General features: G+C 38.0%; 1 protein-coding gene across 1 annotated transcript; it reads left to right on the top strand.

Moving 5' to 3' along the window:
- Positions 1-836: 836 nt before the first annotated feature.
- On the top strand, positions 837-13,188 carry zgc:136872 (uncharacterized protein LOC678524 homolog). Its single transcript, XM_048192217.1, has 22 exons — positions 837-1,064; positions 1,292-1,540; positions 1,914-1,983; positions 2,624-2,742; positions 2,838-2,971; positions 3,245-3,419; positions 3,927-4,007; positions 4,264-4,349; positions 4,430-4,501; positions 4,652-4,812; positions 10,484-10,647; positions 10,769-10,780; positions 10,870-11,078; positions 11,195-11,228; positions 11,322-11,378; positions 11,527-11,584; positions 11,699-11,763; positions 11,910-11,978; positions 12,102-12,180; positions 12,279-12,395; positions 12,678-12,732; positions 12,817-13,188. The coding sequence occupies exons 2-21, from the start codon at positions 1,304-1,306 to the stop codon at positions 12,713-12,715; spliced, it is 2,037 nt and encodes a 678-aa protein (XP_048048174.1). The 5' UTR covers positions 837-1,064; positions 1,292-1,303; the 3' UTR covers positions 12,716-12,732; positions 12,817-13,188.
- The last annotated feature ends 5,887 nt before the right edge of the window (positions 13,189-19,075 follow it).

Raw genomic sequence — 19,075 nt, 5'->3', positions numbered from 1 at the left:
AACGGCTTCTGGAACAAGAACACATGTAGGGCGGGGCTTGATTTTGTCTGTGGGGAGTTGATTGGATGGTTGTGGTTTTCTATTGGTGGATCTCATGTGAGTGACAGGTTGCCCCGCCCTCATCATCAGAGAAGAGATGTTACCACAAGAGTGAGGGGAAGTTATTCTGATTCAAGATTACAAGGAACATGAATTTAAAACAATGATGTGCACAGATAAGTCATTTACTGTATAATAAACACTGCAATATTTAATAAACTAATTCCACACCAAGCTCCGATGGCAACAGATGGAACCAGAAGTTGCACTAGTCTTTTCTTCTCTATTTTGATGTATATCTGTATATCAGAGTGAAACGGCTTCCGGAACAAGAACACATGTAGGGCGGGGCTTGATTTTGTCTGTGGGGAGTTGATTGGATGGTTGTAGTTTGCTATTGGTGGATCTTATGTGAGTGACAGGTTGCCCCGCCCTCGTCACCAGAGAAGAGATGTTGCCACAAGAGTGAGGGGAAGTTATTCTGATTCAAGATTACAAGGAACATGAATTTAAAACAATGATGTGCACAGATAAGTCATTTACTGTATAATAAACACTGCAATATTTCATATACTAATTCCATTTTGATTTCATTGTGACACTAATCTAGTTTGGCTTTTGAACTTGAATCACACCTTTTGACAAGATGGATAAACCTCACATTGTTTGCAAACCTTATGCTCTGTGCACTATGATTTTTACAACCATTAAAATCAATAATTATATCTCCGCATTTACAGTGTCATTATGCTTATAAAGTATGTTTTGGACATTTAAAGGCATAGTTCAATGATGAAAGGTGAACTATCAGTGAGTTTTGGACTGAATCCTTCCACAGTAAAAGACTTGACTCATTACATACCATGACATTTGCATATTTAAATATTGACCTGAGAGCCATAAAGTTGCACAACACCTGGAAGAGCAGGCGGAGTCTGACTTTAAAAGGCTTCTCCTCAGTTTTCCTCTTGCTCTTTGCTTAGGAAAGGACAGAATAATCTTCCAGCCACAGTAAGAGACAAAAGGTATGTTTTTAATCATGTCATGTTGTTATCATTTATCATTATCAGTTTTGACATGGAATATTCATGCATGAGAAAGAAACTGACATGCAAATGAAATAGTTTTAGTTCCGTCATGCATTTTTTTTTTTTTTTTAAAAAGGTTCAATAAAGGTTGATCTAATCTAAATCTAGTCAATTGAACTGTAAAAACTAAGTAAACAGGTTTGTTGCTGCTTTCTGTTCAACAGATCTGATCCACAATGCCAGCACCTGGTGTGTGTTTAAACATTTTGTCAGAGCGTAATGTCAAAGATGGACTGGGAACTCCCGACAAACCAGAAAGCTTCCTGGATCAGGACTTCCACTGGCTCAAGCAGTTCTGCCTAAAGGAAAAACTGAGGTTTATAGACAACTTGTTCCCTCCAGAGATGAAATCAATTGGTTTTGGTCCTCTGAAGAGTGAAGAGCTCTGGAGAGTAGTGTGGAAACGACCACATGTACGTGAGCATCTGCTGACACAAACACAATTCATTCAGCTGATTAAATAGCAGAAACTCTCAGAAATTAACCTGCTGATCATAATAGTCTTACATAAATGTGAATGCTAATGCAAATTATGAAGGTTTTCATTGACCGGCATGATGCCTAGGTCATGTTGACTTTAAGGCGTGTGTGGTAGTAAAGTCTACTGTCCACAACAAATGAACTGCAAAGTCATGCATGCTTTACTGTTTACTGTAGTTTATTCTATGGCATTTTCAGAAGAGCTTGATTAGGTTGGTCTACTGTTGTTACTTGATAGTGATTTGCACCCTTGTGATTGTGTGTGATCTGCTGTAAAATGTGAAATAAATCATTTGTTTCCTTCAGGAACTGGTGCCAAACCCTGTTTACATTGTTCAAGGAACTTCAAGGTTTGACTTCATTCAGGGTAGATTAGGTAAGTCTGCTGTGCTGTACAAAATACATATTATGTGATTAAAAGCTACAAGTGTAGATTTGATGAGGGTCATACACAATTATGTGCCATTTAATATAAATAACAGCAATGTCCACACCACGCTTACAGTACATCCTTGAAGCTAATCAAAAAATGTGCATTTGAAAAATAAATCATAAACACATCAACGCAATGAGCTAAAGTAAAACCGAAACATATTATCATTTAGAGATGGTAAAAATTTCAAAGGTCGCAGTTCTCAACCAGTTAATAGATAAAGCGTCAGTGCAATAGAGCAATAAATCAATCAAACAGGTGTGTACAATATATAATAGATGAATGCAGTGTGAATATAGTGAATATAAACAGAAAGTGCAAAACACATTTTGAGGCGAATAGAAGTTAAACTTCAAACTAAATGAGTCATTAGGTCAAATGAAAAAGTTACTTGAAGTGGAGAGATAAAAAAAAAAAAAAAAAAAGCAATGAAAACAAATACAGAATATGCAGCTTTTTTCCACTTTATGGAGTTCTAGTGTTTTTGATAGAAGATGACAACCGACTAGTGAAACAATTGTGTGTGTGTGTGTGTGTGTGTGTGTGTGTGTGTGTGTGTGTGTGTGTGTGTGTGTGTGTGAAGGCAACTGCTGGTTTCTGGCATCGGTTGGAGCTCTTACATTTCAAAAACGAATTATGAAGCAGGTTATCCAGGATGATCAAAATTTCTCTGTGGATTATGCAGGAATATTTCACTTTAAGGTAAATGTGGAAACCATTTTTGGCTGAACAATTCCTTTAAGAATTGAAGCTTTTATATGTTTAATAATAACTAATCTCTCATCTTTTGTTTTCAGTTCTGGAGATTTGGATCATGGGTGGATGTGGTTGTCGATGACAAACTACCAACTATTGACGGCCAACTCATTTTTGTTCGGTCTAAAACGCCAAATGAATTCTGGCCTGCTTTGTTAGAGAAAGCTTATGCTAAGTATGTTTCAGTTTAATAACAGACTGTTTTATATTGTACTATAATTTATTGCTTCATGGGTTGAGCAGTTCTTCACTCATAAATAATTTAAATAAACAATCTTCAATGTGATTATCATATACTTTCTGCTTCAAATATTGTAATATGTCCATCAGATCTGGTTAGTTTGATTCATGGATCAGAAGTCTTATTTTTTTTAAAATGCACAGAAATAATAAATGGGAAAAATACTTATGGAAATGGTGTCTTGATCATTGTCTTTAACTTTTCCAGAGTGTGCGGCTCTTATGCGGATATGGATGCAGGAAACATATCAGAAGCTATCATGGACTTCACTGGTGGACCACACATGACCATTAAACTGAGTGAAGCATCAGACAAGCTGTGGGACACCATGAGACGAGCCAGCCAATCAGAATCCCTGATGGGATGTGGCACTCCTGGAGGGGTAAAGATTGAGCCTTTAATATTATCCTATTATAAAGCAATTTTAAAAAATATATATATACTTTATTATTATTATTATTATTATTATTATCATGCTCGCTGCAAGTAAACAATTATTCAGTGTAGTCTGGGACATATTTATGCTACTTAAAATAGTTGTATTCATATTTTCTGAGTGATGAGGGCAACTTCTACTCTTGTAATTTCTACTCTTGACCGCTAAGTGTCGCTATAACCTTAGATTTTCAGAAGACAGAAGCTGAATGTGTCAACAGTCTCCTTAAAAATACTAACAATATCAAAGTCAACAGAATTGATTGTTGATAATCACAGAAGCAAATTAAGTAACCAGTTATTATATTTGTTTAAAAATATATATATGCTTGAATGTAATAACTAGAAATGTCATAGCTTTTGATATCCTGCATTGAGAACAGACCAGCGACCCACCTGCAACAAAGAATAGTCATGATCACATGAAGTCCTAAAATCACTTTGTTCCTTTTAGCAAGCAGGTCTGCTGCAAAATAATGTGTTACCCAATGGCCTTGTGGAAATGCATGCGTACGCGGTCACAGGAGTAGCAGAGGTGAGAACTTCTTATATACTTCTTATGTAAGACTAATTCAGACTAATGTGGTTTACAGTTTTACATTAATTTTGCATTTAGCAGACGCTTCTATCCAAAGCGACTTACATAAGAGGAGCAAAAGCAATTCCTCAAAAAGCAAACAATATTCATAACATACTGTACCATGCCAGATATATTAGACAACAAGTTTTGAAGCGTTTAGTATCAGTAAGTTAAGCTTTTTCCTGTGATCTTATGAGATGTTCACTCACAGGTTGTATGTAGAGGTCGTCCAGTGAAGCTGGTGAGGATCTTTAACCCTTGGGGTCAAGGAGAGTGGAACAGGGACTGGAGCGACAGGTGACCCACATTTCTATATAATTCCTACATATCTCTACATCAATTAGGTGTCTGATATCTTGTTAATCTGGTCTCTTTAGATCCCCTTTGTGGGAACTTGTACGTCCTGAGGACCAAAAATACAAAGTTGTGCTCGACAATGGAGAATTCTGGTGAGCAGAACTATGTACAGTATACAAAGGGCCAAATGTTTGTCTTTAAAGTTATTTTAAATCAGTGTTTTTATCTCTTAATTTTATTTAGTATATTCCACAACCACAGTTCCATATCACTATTTTATAGCCAGTATTCTGTCTCTGCAGGATGTCAATGGAGGATTTCTGCAAGAATTTTTCAGATTTGGATATTTGTTGCTCGGATGTGAACGTTCTTGCTGGATCTCATTCTTCATCCTGGAAAATTGAAGTGCACAAAGGCCAGTGGGTGACTGGAACAACAGCTGGTGGTTGTTTAAATGACCTAGGTAAACTAACTCATATTATTCTTACGACAGCTATTTTTATTATGACTATGACTACTACTATCTTGTTAAGCATAATGATGCAAATCATGTCAGAATGTAGGGCCAGTGTAGGACCAGGACTGAGAATTAATTTGTGTATGTCTTTGTTGAAATGTTGGTTTTGATTGGTTGACAACAGTGTTGAAAGTAAAAAAAAAATGCTTTATTTTGAGACAGACATCACTGGAAGTAATGATAAATACAAAGTTCTGTCATGAAATTCTAGATGGTGCAGGTCATTAACTTGAAATCTGCTTGCAATCACATCGTTCTCTATAGGGCACAGCTGATTGGTCCCTGCTATATCAGTAGCCAATGAGCTCGCGTGGTCAAACTCCAAATACTTTGCTGTAGAAGTTGTAGCACGCTTTCAGAAACTCTCCACCTTCCCCATTTCCACCTCTATAGATTCATGTAGTTCATGTATGCTATATTGTATGGCAGCAGCATGTCTTACTTGCTCACAGCAGAGTGTCGTGTATGTACTGGCAGTTCTGTCATGTAGCAAGTCCTGTACTTGCTCTGCAGCAGCAGCAATAACCAACAGCAGCAACAATAGCAGCAGCAGCAGCAATAACAGCAACAGCAGCAGTAATAACAACAGCAGCAGCAGCAATAACCAATAGCAGCAGCAATAAACAAACAGCAGCAGCAGCAGCAGCAATAACCAACAGCAGCAGTAATAACAACAGCAGCAGCAATAACCAATAGCAGCAGCAATAAACAAACAACAGCAGCAGCAATAACAGCAGGAACAGCAGCAATAACCAACAGCAGCAATAACCAACAGCAGCAATAAACAAACAGCAGCAGCAATAACAGCAGGAGCAGCAGCAATAACCAATAGCAGCAACAGTAGCAATAGCCAACAGCAGCAGCAACAATAACAGCAGCAGCAGCAGTAATAACAGAAGCAACAGCAATAACGAACAGCTGCAATAACCAATAGCAGCAGCAATAACAACAGCAGCAGCAGCAGCAGCAATAACCAACAGCAGCAGCAGCAATAACCAACAGCAACAGCAGCAATAACCAACAGCAGCAGCAGTAATAACAGCAGCAGCAATAACCAATAGCAGCAGCAATAAACAAACAGCAGCAGCAGCAGCAATAGCAGCAGCAGCAGCAATAACCAGCAGCAGCAGCAGCAGCAATAACCAATAGCAGCAACAATAAACAAACAACAGCAGCAGCAGCAGCAATAACAGCAACAGCAGCAATAACCAACAGCAGCAGTAATAACAGCAGCAGCAATAAACCAACAGCAGCAGCAATAACCAATAGCAGCAGCAATAAACAAACAGCAGCAGCAGCAATAACCAACAGCAGCAGCAGTAATAACAACAGCAGCAGCAATAACCAATAGCAGCAGCAGCAGCAATAAACAAACAGCAGCAGCAGCAGCAGCAGCAATAACAGCAACAGCAGCAATAACCAACAGCAGCAGCAGCAGCAGTAATAACAACATCAGCAGCAATAACCAATAGCAGCAGCAATAAACAAACAGCAGCAGCAGCAATAACAGCAACAGCAGCAATAACCAACAGCAGCAGCAGTAATAACAACAGCAGCAGCAATAACCAATAGCAGCAGCAATAAACAAACAACAGCAGCAGCAGCAATAACCAACATCAGCAGCAGTAATAACAGCAGCAGCAATAACAACAGCAGCAGCAGCAGCAATAACCAACATCAGCAGCAGTAATAACAGCAGCAGCAATAGCAACAGCAGCAATAGCCAACAGCAGCAGCAGCAGCAGCAGCAATAACAGCAACAGCACCAATAACCAACAGCAGCAGCAGCAGCAGTAATAACAACAGCAGCAGCAGCAATAACCAATAGCAGCAGCAATAAACAAACAACAGCAGCAGCAATAGCAACAGCAGCAATAACCAACAGCAGCAGCAGTAATAACAGCAGCAGCAATAGCAACAGCAGCAATAGCCAACAGCAGCAGCAGCAATAACAGCAACAGCAGCAATAACCAACAACAGCAGTAATAACAACAGCAGCAGCAGCAGCAATAACCAATAGCAGCAGCAATAAACAAACAGCAGCAGCAATAGCAACAGCAGCAATAACCAACAGCAGCAGCAGCTGCAGTAATAACAACATCAGCAGCAGCAATAACCAATAGCAGCAGCAATAACGAACAGCTGCAATAACCAATAGCAGCAGCAATAACAACAGCAGCAGCAGCAGCAATAACCAACAGCAGCAGCAGCAATAACAGCAACAGCAGCAATAACCAACAGCAGCAGCAGTAATAACAGCAGCAGCAATAACCAATAGAAGCAGCAATAAACAAACAGCAGCAGCAATAGCAACAGCAGCAATAACCAACAGCAGCAGCAGCTGCAGTAATAACAACATCAGCAGCAGCAATAACCAATAGCAGCAGCAATAACGAACAGCTGCAATAACCAATAGCAGCAGCAATAACAACAACAGCAGCAGCAGCAGCAATAACCAACAGCAGCAGCAGCAATAACAGCAACAGCAGCAATAACCAACAGCAGCAGCAGTAATAACAGCAGCAGCAATAACCAATAGCAGCAGCAATAAACAAACAGCAGCAGCAGCAATAGCAGCAGCAGCAGCAATAGCAGCAGCAGCAGCAATAACCAGCAGCAGCAGCAATAACCAATAGCAGCAACAATAAACAAACAGCAGCAGCAGCAGCAGCAGCAATAACAGCAACAGCAGCAATAACCAACAGCAGCAGTAATAACAGCAGCAGCAATAACCAATAGCAGCAGCAATAAACAAACAGCAGCAGCAATAACCAATAGCAGCAGCAATAAACAAACAACAGCAGCAGCAGCAGCAATAACCAACAGCAGCAGCAGTAATAACAACAGCAGCAGCAGTAATAACAACAGCAGCAGCAATAACCAATAGCAGCAGCAGCAGCAATAAACAAACAGCAGCAGCAGCAGCAATAACAGCAACAGCAGCAATAACCAACAGCAGCAGCAGCAGTAATAACAACATCAGCAGCAATAACCAATAGCAGCAGCAATAAACAAACAGCAGCAGCAGCAATAACAGCAACAGCAGCAATAACCAACAGCAGCAGCAGTAATAACAACAGCAGCAGCAATAACCAATAGCAGCAGCAATAAACAAACAACAGCAGCAGCAGCAATAACCAACAGCAGCAGCAGTAATAACAGCAGCAGCAATAGCAACAGCAGCAATAGCCAACAGCAGCAGCAGCAGCAGCAATAACAGCAACAGCAGCAATAACCAACAGCAGCAGCAGCAGCAGCAGTAATAACAACAGCAGCAGCAGCAATAACCAATAGCAGCAGCAATAAACAAACAACAGCAGCAGCAATAGCAACAGCAGCAATAACCAACAGCAGCAGCAGCAGTAATAACAGCAGCAGCAATAGCAACAGCAGCAATAGCCAACAGCAGCAGCAGCAGCAATAACAGCAACAGCAGCAATAACCAACAGCAGCAGCAATAACAGCAACAGCAGCAATAACCAACAGCAGCAGCAGTAATAACAGCAGCAGCAGCAATAACCAATAGCAGCAGCAATAAACAAACAGCAGCAGCAGCAATAACCAACAGCAGCAGCAGTAATAACAACAGCAGCAGCAATAACCAATAGCAGCAGCAATAAACAAACAGCAGCAGCAGCAGCAATAACCAACAGCAGCAGCAATAACAGCAACAGCAGCAATAACCAACAGCAGCAGCAGTAATAACAGCAGCAGCAATAACCAATAGCAGCAGCAATAGCAGCAGCAGTAATAACAACAGCAGCAGCAATAACCAATAGCAGCAGCAATAAACAAACAGCAGCAGCAGCAGCAGCAGCAGCAATAACAGCAACAGCAGCAATAACCAACAGCAGCAGCAGTAATAACAACAGCAGCAGCAATAACAGCAACCGCAGCAATAACCAACAGCAGCAGCAGTAATAACAACAGCAGCAGCAATAACAGCAACAGCAGCAATAACCAACAGCAGCAGTAATAACAACAGCAGCAGCAATAACCAATAGCAGCAGCAATAAACAAACAGCAGCAGCAGCAATAACCAACAGCAGCAGCAGTAATAACAACAGCAGCAGCAATAACAGCAACAGCAGCAATAACCAACAGCAGCAGCAATAACCAATAGCAGCAGCAGCAATAACAACAGCAGCAGCAATAACAGCAACAGCAGCAATAACCAACAGCAGCAGTAATAACAACAGCAGCAGCAATAACAGCAACAGCAGCAATAACCAACAGCAGCAGTAATAACAACAGCAGCAGCAATAACCAATAGCAGCAGCAATAAACAAACAGCAGCAGCAGCAATAACCAACAGCAGCAGCAGTAATAACAACAGCAGCAGCAATAACAGCAACAGCAGCAATAACCAACAGCAGCAGCAATAACCAATAGCAGCAGCAATAAACAAACAGCAGCAGCAATAACAGCAGCAGCATAGCAGATCTATTCCGCCAAGATTAACCATATCAACATTGTCATATCCATTACCATGTCATGACAGAACTTTAGTTCAGAGAGTGAGTCAGATTCACATTCAAAAACAGCTTGGATGGATTTAGTATGAGTTCATTCAGTAAAGGATTCATCAGACTGATTCAAAACGATCGCTAGTTAGCTAGTATTCTGAACAATTCTTTAAAAGAACTGTCTTAAAAGAGTCTATTGCTACAGCATTTTATTATATAACTCAATAAAAAGACATTAATTCATTCTTTTTATCTCATCACATTTAATTTCGGACAGCTGCCATTCCATTACCATATTTCAGTACTTTGGTGTTTGATCACAAAACTTTCTAGGAGGAACGAAAAAGTTTCTATTACTAGAACTTTTGCATTCCGCCGATAAAGTTTGCTTTTGCTCGTGAAAGTTTTGCTCAAGTTTTGCTGAAAGTTTGAACTGAAACACATTAAAATATTTTTTCTCCATGTTCTTTATACATTTTCAACATATCAAAAGAAACAAGAGATACTGGCAGCTGCTGGTCAGCAAGAATCATTCCCGGTGTTGTGCTGAAGTCCGACCCCTTCCAGATTACTACCCTCCTGAGACCCCTAGGTTTAGAACTAGGTGTGGGGATGGGGTAACCAGGTAGTGGCCTCAACGAGGGGGTAATAATTTGGTAGGGAGTTAAAATTCAGCACAAAAGCAAAGCAAAGCAAAAGCTTTGGTGATGGAAAAATAAGAGATGGCAGGGAAATGCTTTTGTGTTCACTTGCAAACTTTTTCACAATTTTTTTGCTCGCTAAGCTTTCTTGGGAGAACGCAAAGCATTGAAATGCATTTTTTTCTCTCATGTAACCATGTCTCCATACACTCTATAGCCCCAAGCAGATATAATATAGTGTGGGTAGGTTAATTGGAGAAGTACGTCAGATTTGGTTGACAGATATTCCGGGATTTTTTTTCAAGTAGATACTTATTGCATGTCACGTTTTAAGCAAGATATTGATTATTGGTTACATGATTAATGGCAGCTTGACAGTATTACAGAAACTTCTTTAAAAATGTATATTTCCTAAGAGAAGTTAAACCGATTGGAGTCTGAGTTAGGATGCTTCTTTAATAGGCCTATATATTACCATATTCTCTCTATTTTTTTCTTTTGCATTCGTAGAGAGTTTTTCAAAAAATCCCCAGTTTCGTGTGACTCTAAAGCAGACTGTTGAAGACCCAAGAGATGAAAGCTCTCCAAATCTCCTCGTGTCTCTCATTCAGAAATCTCACAAGAGAAACAGGCACTTGGCAACCAATTTTCATATTGGCTTTAACATTTATGAGGTTTGTAAAAAAAGCATTTTGAAAACTTGTAATGTCTATTTTAAGTTTGCAAAAGACCTTCTTCACTTGAATACGATATTGAGTATTTGAACATTTATATTTGTTTCTGTAACTCTTGCAGGTGCCAGCTCATGTACGTATTGAACATGTTTCTGATACATTTAGTTGAATTTGGGGTTTTGCAGAGATAAAAAATAATCAATATTTTTCCTTTTTCTCCAGTTAAAGGACCAAAGGGAAAAATTCCCTGCCTCTTTCTTCAGAAACACCCGTCTCGTTGGAAAAAACGAATCCTACATCAATGCTCGGGAAATCATGGAGTTTTTCAGATTCAAAGCAGGCGACTACCTCATCGTTCCTTCGACTTTCAAGCCAAATGAAGCTTCATCCTTCCTTCTGACAGTCTATTCAAAGACAGAAGCCGTCATTGAGTAAGCCTTCGCATTATTAACATTAAGTGATGGGCTGATTGAGATGATGCTCAAACAAACATGTTTATGATGCCTCTGCTTATTAAGCTACAGCGATTTTGATTTTGTGTCTTCAGAGACTCTTCTGGATATGGCATAACAAGAACAAAGGTATATCACAGCTTGGGCTGTTTTTTTTTACATGTTGCACATATATGTGTTTTGAAAGTATATGTATTTTGAAATTTTCTCAATTTCTCTCAGTTGATTCCCAGGGATAATGATGATTCCTTCCAGCTCTTTCTACAATATGCAGATAAGGTACAACAGTTCTGGATTATGAGGGAATGTGAATGATTATGATCAGATATTTACTGAAAATGCAACTAAAAGTAACAAAAAGACCCAGATATTTAAACTGAACAGGACGTTTTTGATCTGTTTTCTGATAATTGTCTGTTTCTGTAAGTACGGAGAGGTGGACGCTGAGCAGCTTCAGAGACTTCTGAATGAGAATCTTTATGCAGGTGATGTTTCATCCTTCCAGAGAAAAGTCACAATCAGCTTATAATTTAAAGCACATATTACTGTTTTGCTTCCATTTATCTGTGATTCTGCATGTTTTTTGTCTGATCTCTCAGGACATTCACAGAAAACGAAAGGATTCAGCTTGGATTTGTGTAAGAGCATGGTGGCTCTGATGGATGTATCCTCTACTATGAAGGATCAGAGGGAGAAAAGGCTTTCAGACACTTGTGCTTGTCATTTGCCATTTGTGAATTCTGGAACAAAAAATCTAATTGATCACCTTTTACAAGTTGTTTTATGATGCTCTTTAACACAACAATACAGCTCAGTGTCACTGGAAGGCTCAGTGAATTTGAATGCTTCCGTTTGTGGAAAAGAGCCGTTTTTCTAAAGGTAAAGAACCATCGGAAATGCAACACATTTTTTGCTAATAGTGACTCAGTATACAGTAGTCTATATTTTTTCTACATTACACATTACATAAGATTGCATTTGCTTTTGTGATCTGTTTCTCAGGATATTTTCTATAGTGTGGATGTGTCACGCACTGGAAGTCTGTTTCTGAATGAACTCAGAAATGCACTTAAAGTTGCAGGTAACTTTATTAAAAGAGTCATAAATGTTACAACAACATTTAATCGCCTAATGTACAAACCAATAGAATGAATCTGCACATGTTTTTGATTTCTCAAGGGTTTATATTGAGTGACAGTATGCTGAATCTCATGGCTCTCCGATATGGTGACTCCAGTGGTGAAATTACACTAGAAAACTTTGTTGTTCTTGTCCTGCGCATGGACTGCATGGCCAGTGAGTCTGAAACTATAGCCTATTATGTTCTAGACAGCCAGTACAGATCACAATTATTGTGTACAATATAAATCCTAAAAATAGCACTTGAGATAACACGTCTTAGATAAGTTAGGATTTAACTTCATAAATGATTTGTGATGCATGTTTCAAAAAGATAATGCAATGACAGAATGGCATCCACACCTAACCTCTGTAATGCATGACATTCTTCTCTGAATGACTGATGTTAATCATTGCTGTCACTCACTGTATGTAAACTCATAATATTATTATCACCAGAAACATTCAAGAGACTCTCTGCTGGGGGCCAAACATGATGCTGGGAGAAAATGAAGTAATGTTTTTATACAAATATTTCATTCATCAGAATTCATAGTAAGATTAATAAAAATCATAATGCATAACTCTGTTCTTGTAGTGGATGCATCTCACCCTGTACTCATGAGCCAGATGAGACAGAACATGGATCCTCGACAGACTTCTGAGACCCAACAGCAATACACAAATTTTGACTTAAATTCTGCAACTTTATTTTCATACTTGGTACATTTTGCATAATGGAGGCTTGTTAGCTATTGTGCATATGGTGGGTGATTGATTGGATTGCGCATTTTATATGCATAATTAATTGTGTGGAGAGTTGAAGTTTTTTAAATTTTATGACACTAATCTAGTTTTTGCTTCAATAGCACCTTTGACAAGATGAACAAACCTTGCACTGTTTGCAAACCTGAAGATCTGAATCCTAAATCCTAGTTTTTACAATCAATAAATTATGCCTCACAATTCACTGTTTTGTCGTACTTGTGACAAATGGGTGACATTTGCTTGTTGAAACTCTTCAAAATTAAATCTTTATTTTTTATATTTTTTCAACACTGAATCTAATACTACACATATTTAACTATTCAAAATGTGTATTGGTCAATCTCAGGCAACTTTATTTAATTTTTTACAAGGTTTCAAAGCAGAAGATGGATGCATATTTTCTCAGTCCTGTTACCAAAACTCATGTGTTGTTTAAAAGCATGTTTAAAAGCATGTCAGTTAATTCCTTTGTATTCACCTCAAGAAAGTGTTTATTTTAAAGAAATGGTTGGTTATTTGTTCAAATAATTGATATCTGTGACAAAAAAAATATCACTTTATATTAAGGCAAGGTATATTTTAATAAAAACAACAAAACTATTTTTTTTTTTTTTTTTTTCATTTAAAAGAAGACAGAAGCCTCAAGTATATCATTTTTTTTTTAAATAATTAATTTATTTAACAGTTGTATAAATGATGGGCCAAACAAAACTGATAAAAACAGTGGTTTAACTTTATTTTTTAGAAAAATCAATAAATTTAGTAACAGGAAGGAGCACTTTGTAACAGGAATTAACACTGGGTAACAGGAATGAGTGTGTGAGTGAGATTTCTGTGTTGAAGGGATGTGCTGTGTGCTAGTAGTACTTCACAGTGAAGGTGGAAAGAGAAAGAAGGAGAGAGAGGAGAAGAGAGAGAGAGAGGGAGAGAGAGAAAAGGAAAGACAAAAAGGAAATGAAAGGGTTGCAGGTGTGTTTCACTCCTTCTCTTGCAGCATGCCATGAATGGGTGTTTCTGGCAACTGCATAGTATGGGTTATCTCCATTGTCTACAAAAGATAAGAAAGACAAAGATAAAAAGGTTAAGTCAGGTTGTGGTGGACTGGCTCCCAGCAAGTATGGCATTTACACTGTAAAACTAATCCTAAAAGTCTACAATTTAAGTAATTTCAATTGTAAAACTCATGATACAGGTGAATAGTATTATATCAACTATTCATATTACTAAATCAACAAAACAGAGGACTCTGCTCACTCCTGTTACTCTTAACTCACTCCTGTTATTTTTCATACGAGTAACAGGACTGAAAGTAACAGGATTGAGTTTTTAAGCAAAAACAATCAAATACATGACATATGGCCACATGGCGTACAATAGCATGAGGACAAATACTAGTGACTTACCTAAAGTTAATATTTTTTTAAATAAACAAATAACATCTAAGAAATAATTTAGGTAACAGGACAGTATGTTGAGATTGACCTTCTCAGTCATAGTTACAATTTCATCAAATATACAGAAATTAAAATGAGAGGACTTACCTCTGGTCTTCTCATGGCCTGCATTAGAACCAGATGATGCAACTTCCTGTTGAAAATGTGTCTTGTTGCATGTTCCAAGTTTTTTTATATAGGGGGAAATGTGTTTTTTTTGCATAGATGGTATATGGAGTCACACAACAATACCAAAAAAAAAACATTTCTGAAACATTTTAATGATTATATTTCATGATAAAGTTTAGGTTTAGGTAGCGGGGACATGTAACAAATGCTATTTTTTAGTGTTCTGAGCAGTTTTTAATAATGTTTTAAATTATATATTTGAAATTTGAAGATAGAGTCATGCTCAGGACCTTTTGCTTAAAGGTGCCCTAGAACTTTTTTTTAAAAGATGTAATATAAGTCTAAGGTGTCCCCTGAAAGTGTCTGTGAAGTTTGAGCTCAAAATACCCCATAGATTTTTTTTTTTTATTCATTTTTTTAACTGCCTATTTTGGGGCATAATTAGAAATGAGCCGATTCAGGGTGTGTGGCCCTTTAAATCTCGTGCTCCATGCCCACGGAGCTCGCGCTTGCCTTAAACATCATAAAAAAAGTTCACACAGCTAATATAACCCTCAAAATGGATCTTTACAAAGTGTTCGTCATGCAGCATGTCTAATCGCGTAAGTATGGTATTTATTTGGATGTTTACATTTGATTCTGAATGAGTTTGATAGTGCTCCGTGGCTAACGGCTAATGCTACACTGTTGGAGAGATTTATAAAGAATGAAGTTGTGTTTATGCATTATACAGACTGCAAGTGTTTAAAAATGAAAATAGCGACGGCTCTCTTGTCTCCGTGAATACAGTAATAAACGATGGTAACTTTAACCACATTTAACAGTACATTAGCAACATGCTAACGAAACATTTAGAAAGACAATTTACAAATATCACTAAAAATATCATGATATCATGAATCATGTCAGTTATTATTGCTCCATCTGCCATTTTTTGCTATTGTCCTTGCTTGCTTACCTAGTCTGATGATTCAGCTGTGCACATCCAGACATTCTGCCCTTGTCTAATGCCTTTCCAGTCCCGGCGCCAGGACATTTTAGCAGGGCGGGCTACCCCTTCTGCCCGGGGGGGCACATAGCGTGAGTGTCATTGGGCGTTTGGTATCGATATAATTTAATTCTGCCTATAAAACAAAGTGATTAGTATTACTAACGTTAATTATGTCACTATTCGCAAAGAAGAAAAATGTATTATGATTTCGCACTGGGCCGATGCCATCAGAACTGTTTCAAACTTTACACAAACATTTTTTTAAAAGTCAGGATTAAAATAAGATGACGTTATAAACAAACGTTATAAACGCATTCTATAATAAATAAAATATAACACCTACCTGCTAGAACAGCTGGAGTCTGCGGCGCTTACTCTCTTTACTTCTCAGTAGAGTCGTAGCGTTACTAGGAGACAAATCTCCGCCTACCATCAAGGGGCTCGCACACCGGACGCGAAGCTCAGCGCCGCGACAAGTCTTTCAAATTCGAACGCATTGTTTTCTATTGTTTTCCAAGTCGTAGCTGGGCACCGCAGACAGGCGCCGAATGTCGACGATAGAAAACACTCATAGAAAACAATGCGTTCGAATTTTAAAGACGTGTCGCGGCACTGAGCTTCGCGTCCGGTGTGCGAGCCCCTTCAGTCCTACAGTCATGTCATATTTTTGCCTGATATTTTTTTTAGTGGTTATGGTATGATTAAAACTCGATTCAATTTAAAATGAATAACGTTTTGTTTTTTGTTTTTAATTGAAATTACAAATCACATTTTATGTCACAATGTACTTATTTAATTAAGTTTTTACGTTCTCTTCTGCCAGGCTTGGGAAAGGGGGGGCTTGAGATCATCGCAGGGTGGGCTAAGCCCCCCCAAGCCCCCCCTTGACGCCGGGCCTGTGCCTTTCATAATGTTGGGAACATGGGCTGGCATATGCAAATATTGGGGGCGTACACCCCGACTGTTACGTAACAGTCGGTGTTATGTTGAGATTCGCCTGCTCTTCGGTGGTCTTTTAAACAAATGAGATTTATATAAGAAGGAGGAAACAATGAAGTTTGAGACTCACTGTATGTCTTTTCCATGTACTGAACTCTTGTTATTTAACTATGCCGAGGTAAATTCAATTTTTGAATCTAGGGCACCTTTAATAATAAAATGTATTTTAGAATTAATTTGCATGCATATTTATACATACAATGTCCTGGGGACAGAAATGTTACCCATTAGGTGGAATGGCTCTTGTATGTTTGTGCTACTTTACAATTACATTAATCAATGAAATTTGGACTCCAGTGAATGAATCCTACTATGGTAAAGGCTTTGTTTTATGGATGCTAATTACATACCATGACAATCACTAGGCCTCGCTGATTCGCTGAGCGTCAGATGTTGGTAAGCGCGCGCTAGACTGCTGGCCAATGAACGAATCTGACTACGATGAAGGCTTGACTTATTAATATTAATTAGGAAACGTGACCGTTCTCAACAAATCATACCAAAGAAAGAAAGTACTATTTATGTAATATTAATTAGCTCGACCTTCGCCATAGTGGAATAAGTCAATTTCATTCGCGAGACATCGTCAAGTGGATAAACAAGTGGCACACGAGGCCAAAAAGGTGGGGAAACTATTCAGTAAGACTAACGTTTCATATTCACTATATTCAAATACAGTGAATCTGTTTACTGTAACGACACATTTCCACACGCTAAGATTCATTTGGAATTAGCCACATGAACTAAGTAGAAACACTGAATGTACTACTGTATTGTGTAGCCTGTATTATTATATATTTTTGTAGAAATATGCTTATGAAGAAGTTTTCTGAACTGATCCGAGCAGAAGTCAAATTGAGTAAATTCAAACCGATTCAAACTAAAGGTTTAGTACTTTAAAAAGCCATTTTCATTTACCATGGTATTTACATGATACTCCAAGGTACTTGAAAGAATACCATGGTACAAAAGTATGGTTATACTATGGTCCTTTTAGTAGTGTTTCTTGGTGGTGATAGTTCATGAATGACCCATTTGAGCAGAATTTAAACCTTCAAGTCCAAACAATATGAAATAAGCCCACATCATAAATGTGTTGTCATATTTTCTCTTGCTGAGTCAATCTCATAAATTTCATGTCCAGGGTTGTAATTCTAGTAATAAACCCTGATGTTTTACTTTTGCTTTTAAGAGTGTTGATGTATGCCTAACAAGTTAAATATACAGTGGTTTATGGTTATGACAATCTAGTGTGGGGGATATTTGTAATTGATATGAAAATAGTGTTTTGGGCTTAAATATGAATTGGATTTTTTCTTCAACTTGTGATATTCTCCCATAATTCTTGAGTTGTTTCATTATGGATGCAGTGTTTTTGAAAGCAAATTAATTAAGGTCAGAAAAAGAGGTTAAATGAACCTTTGGATTCGTTTACTTCATCCTGACAGACTCTGTAAATGATATCTGTGTTTTGTTTTGACAGTAGCAGACTCGCCCTTGTCTCTGTGTATGTACTCAGGGTGGGACATGCTTGATAACAAAAGTATTAGACTTTACCGTGTCATTGTCAATCAATAGTTTGCAAGGGCATTTGATATGACTGAACCATCTATACTGTCCAAACAGAAATTTCAATACCTCTAGCTTTCCTTTTCTCCAGTCTTTCCTTGTAGAGTCATCCAAAACCAGTTATTCTTGCTGTTTTCTCTGAATTAAACAGGAAAAGAGCCACACATGAACTTGGCAAACACATCTACTGTTCAAACAGAAGCTCTAATCTAATCTGTGTGTGGAGCCATCTGAAACAACTGGTTATTATGTATTACTATTTAGTTTTTTTTCTGCATTTAGAGAACATGAAGATAAGTTTATACCGTAGAATTATTCATGATGTGACATTCTTCACTGCCATCTAGAGGCGTATTCTCATAACTGCACACTGGACAATAACCTGCAAACTGTTTTTTCACTTTATTCCTTCAGGAAGTGAAATTATTTGGTGTGAAATCAATGACAAATATTTGTAAATATTATCATTTAATAAGTATTATAATGAATTCTGGGATGTTCTGTGGTGTTAGTTGGTTTGTTTCTCTAAAACATTGATCCTGATCAAAGTAAGACCTAAGTGTAGGTTTATAGATGAAGTTATTTTTGTTTTGTATTTTTTACGAAACCCCGCATTCGAATGTTTTTTGTAAGCTAAATCCGAGGGAACTAATTAGTAAGTTGTGTTCATGATTTAGCAAATGGAGGGAACAAAATAGTAAATCGTGCTCACGATTTAGCAAATCGAGGGAACGAAATAGTAAATCGTGCTCACGATTTAGCAAATTGAGGGAACGAAATAGTAAATCGTGCTCACGATTTAGCAAATCGAGGGAACAAAATAGTAAATCGTGCTCACGATTTAGCAAATCGAGGGAACAAAATAGTAAATCGTGGGCACGATTTTCTTTTTTTTCATTTCATGTCATATTTTGTATTTGGACTGGTTCTTCTTTTCTGGCAAGTCACATTTACACACAGCGTTTACT

Source organism: Megalobrama amblycephala, linkage group LG5, assembly GCF_018812025.1.
Source record: "Megalobrama amblycephala isolate DHTTF-2021 linkage group LG5, ASM1881202v1, whole genome shotgun sequence".
Taxonomy (NCBI): Eukaryota; Metazoa; Chordata; class Actinopteri; order Cypriniformes; family Xenocyprididae; genus Megalobrama; species Megalobrama amblycephala.
This window is presented reverse-complemented; position numbering and strand designations above follow the sequence as displayed.

Bases quoted from the DNA above. Each gene is read 5' to 3' on its own strand.
- zgc:136872 (XM_048192217.1), top strand. From the start codon at position 1,304: ATGCCAGCACCTGGTGTGTGTTTAAACATTTTGTCAGAGCGTAATGTC. The intron at 3,420-3,926 runs GTAAAGATTGAG...TGTTCCTTTTAG, and splicing joins GATGTGGCACTCCTGGAGGG to CAAGCAGGTCTGCTGCAAAA. The intron at 12,181-12,278 runs GTAACTTTATTA...TGATTTCTCAAG, and splicing joins AAATGCACTTAAAGTTGCAG to GGTTTATATTGAGTGACAGT.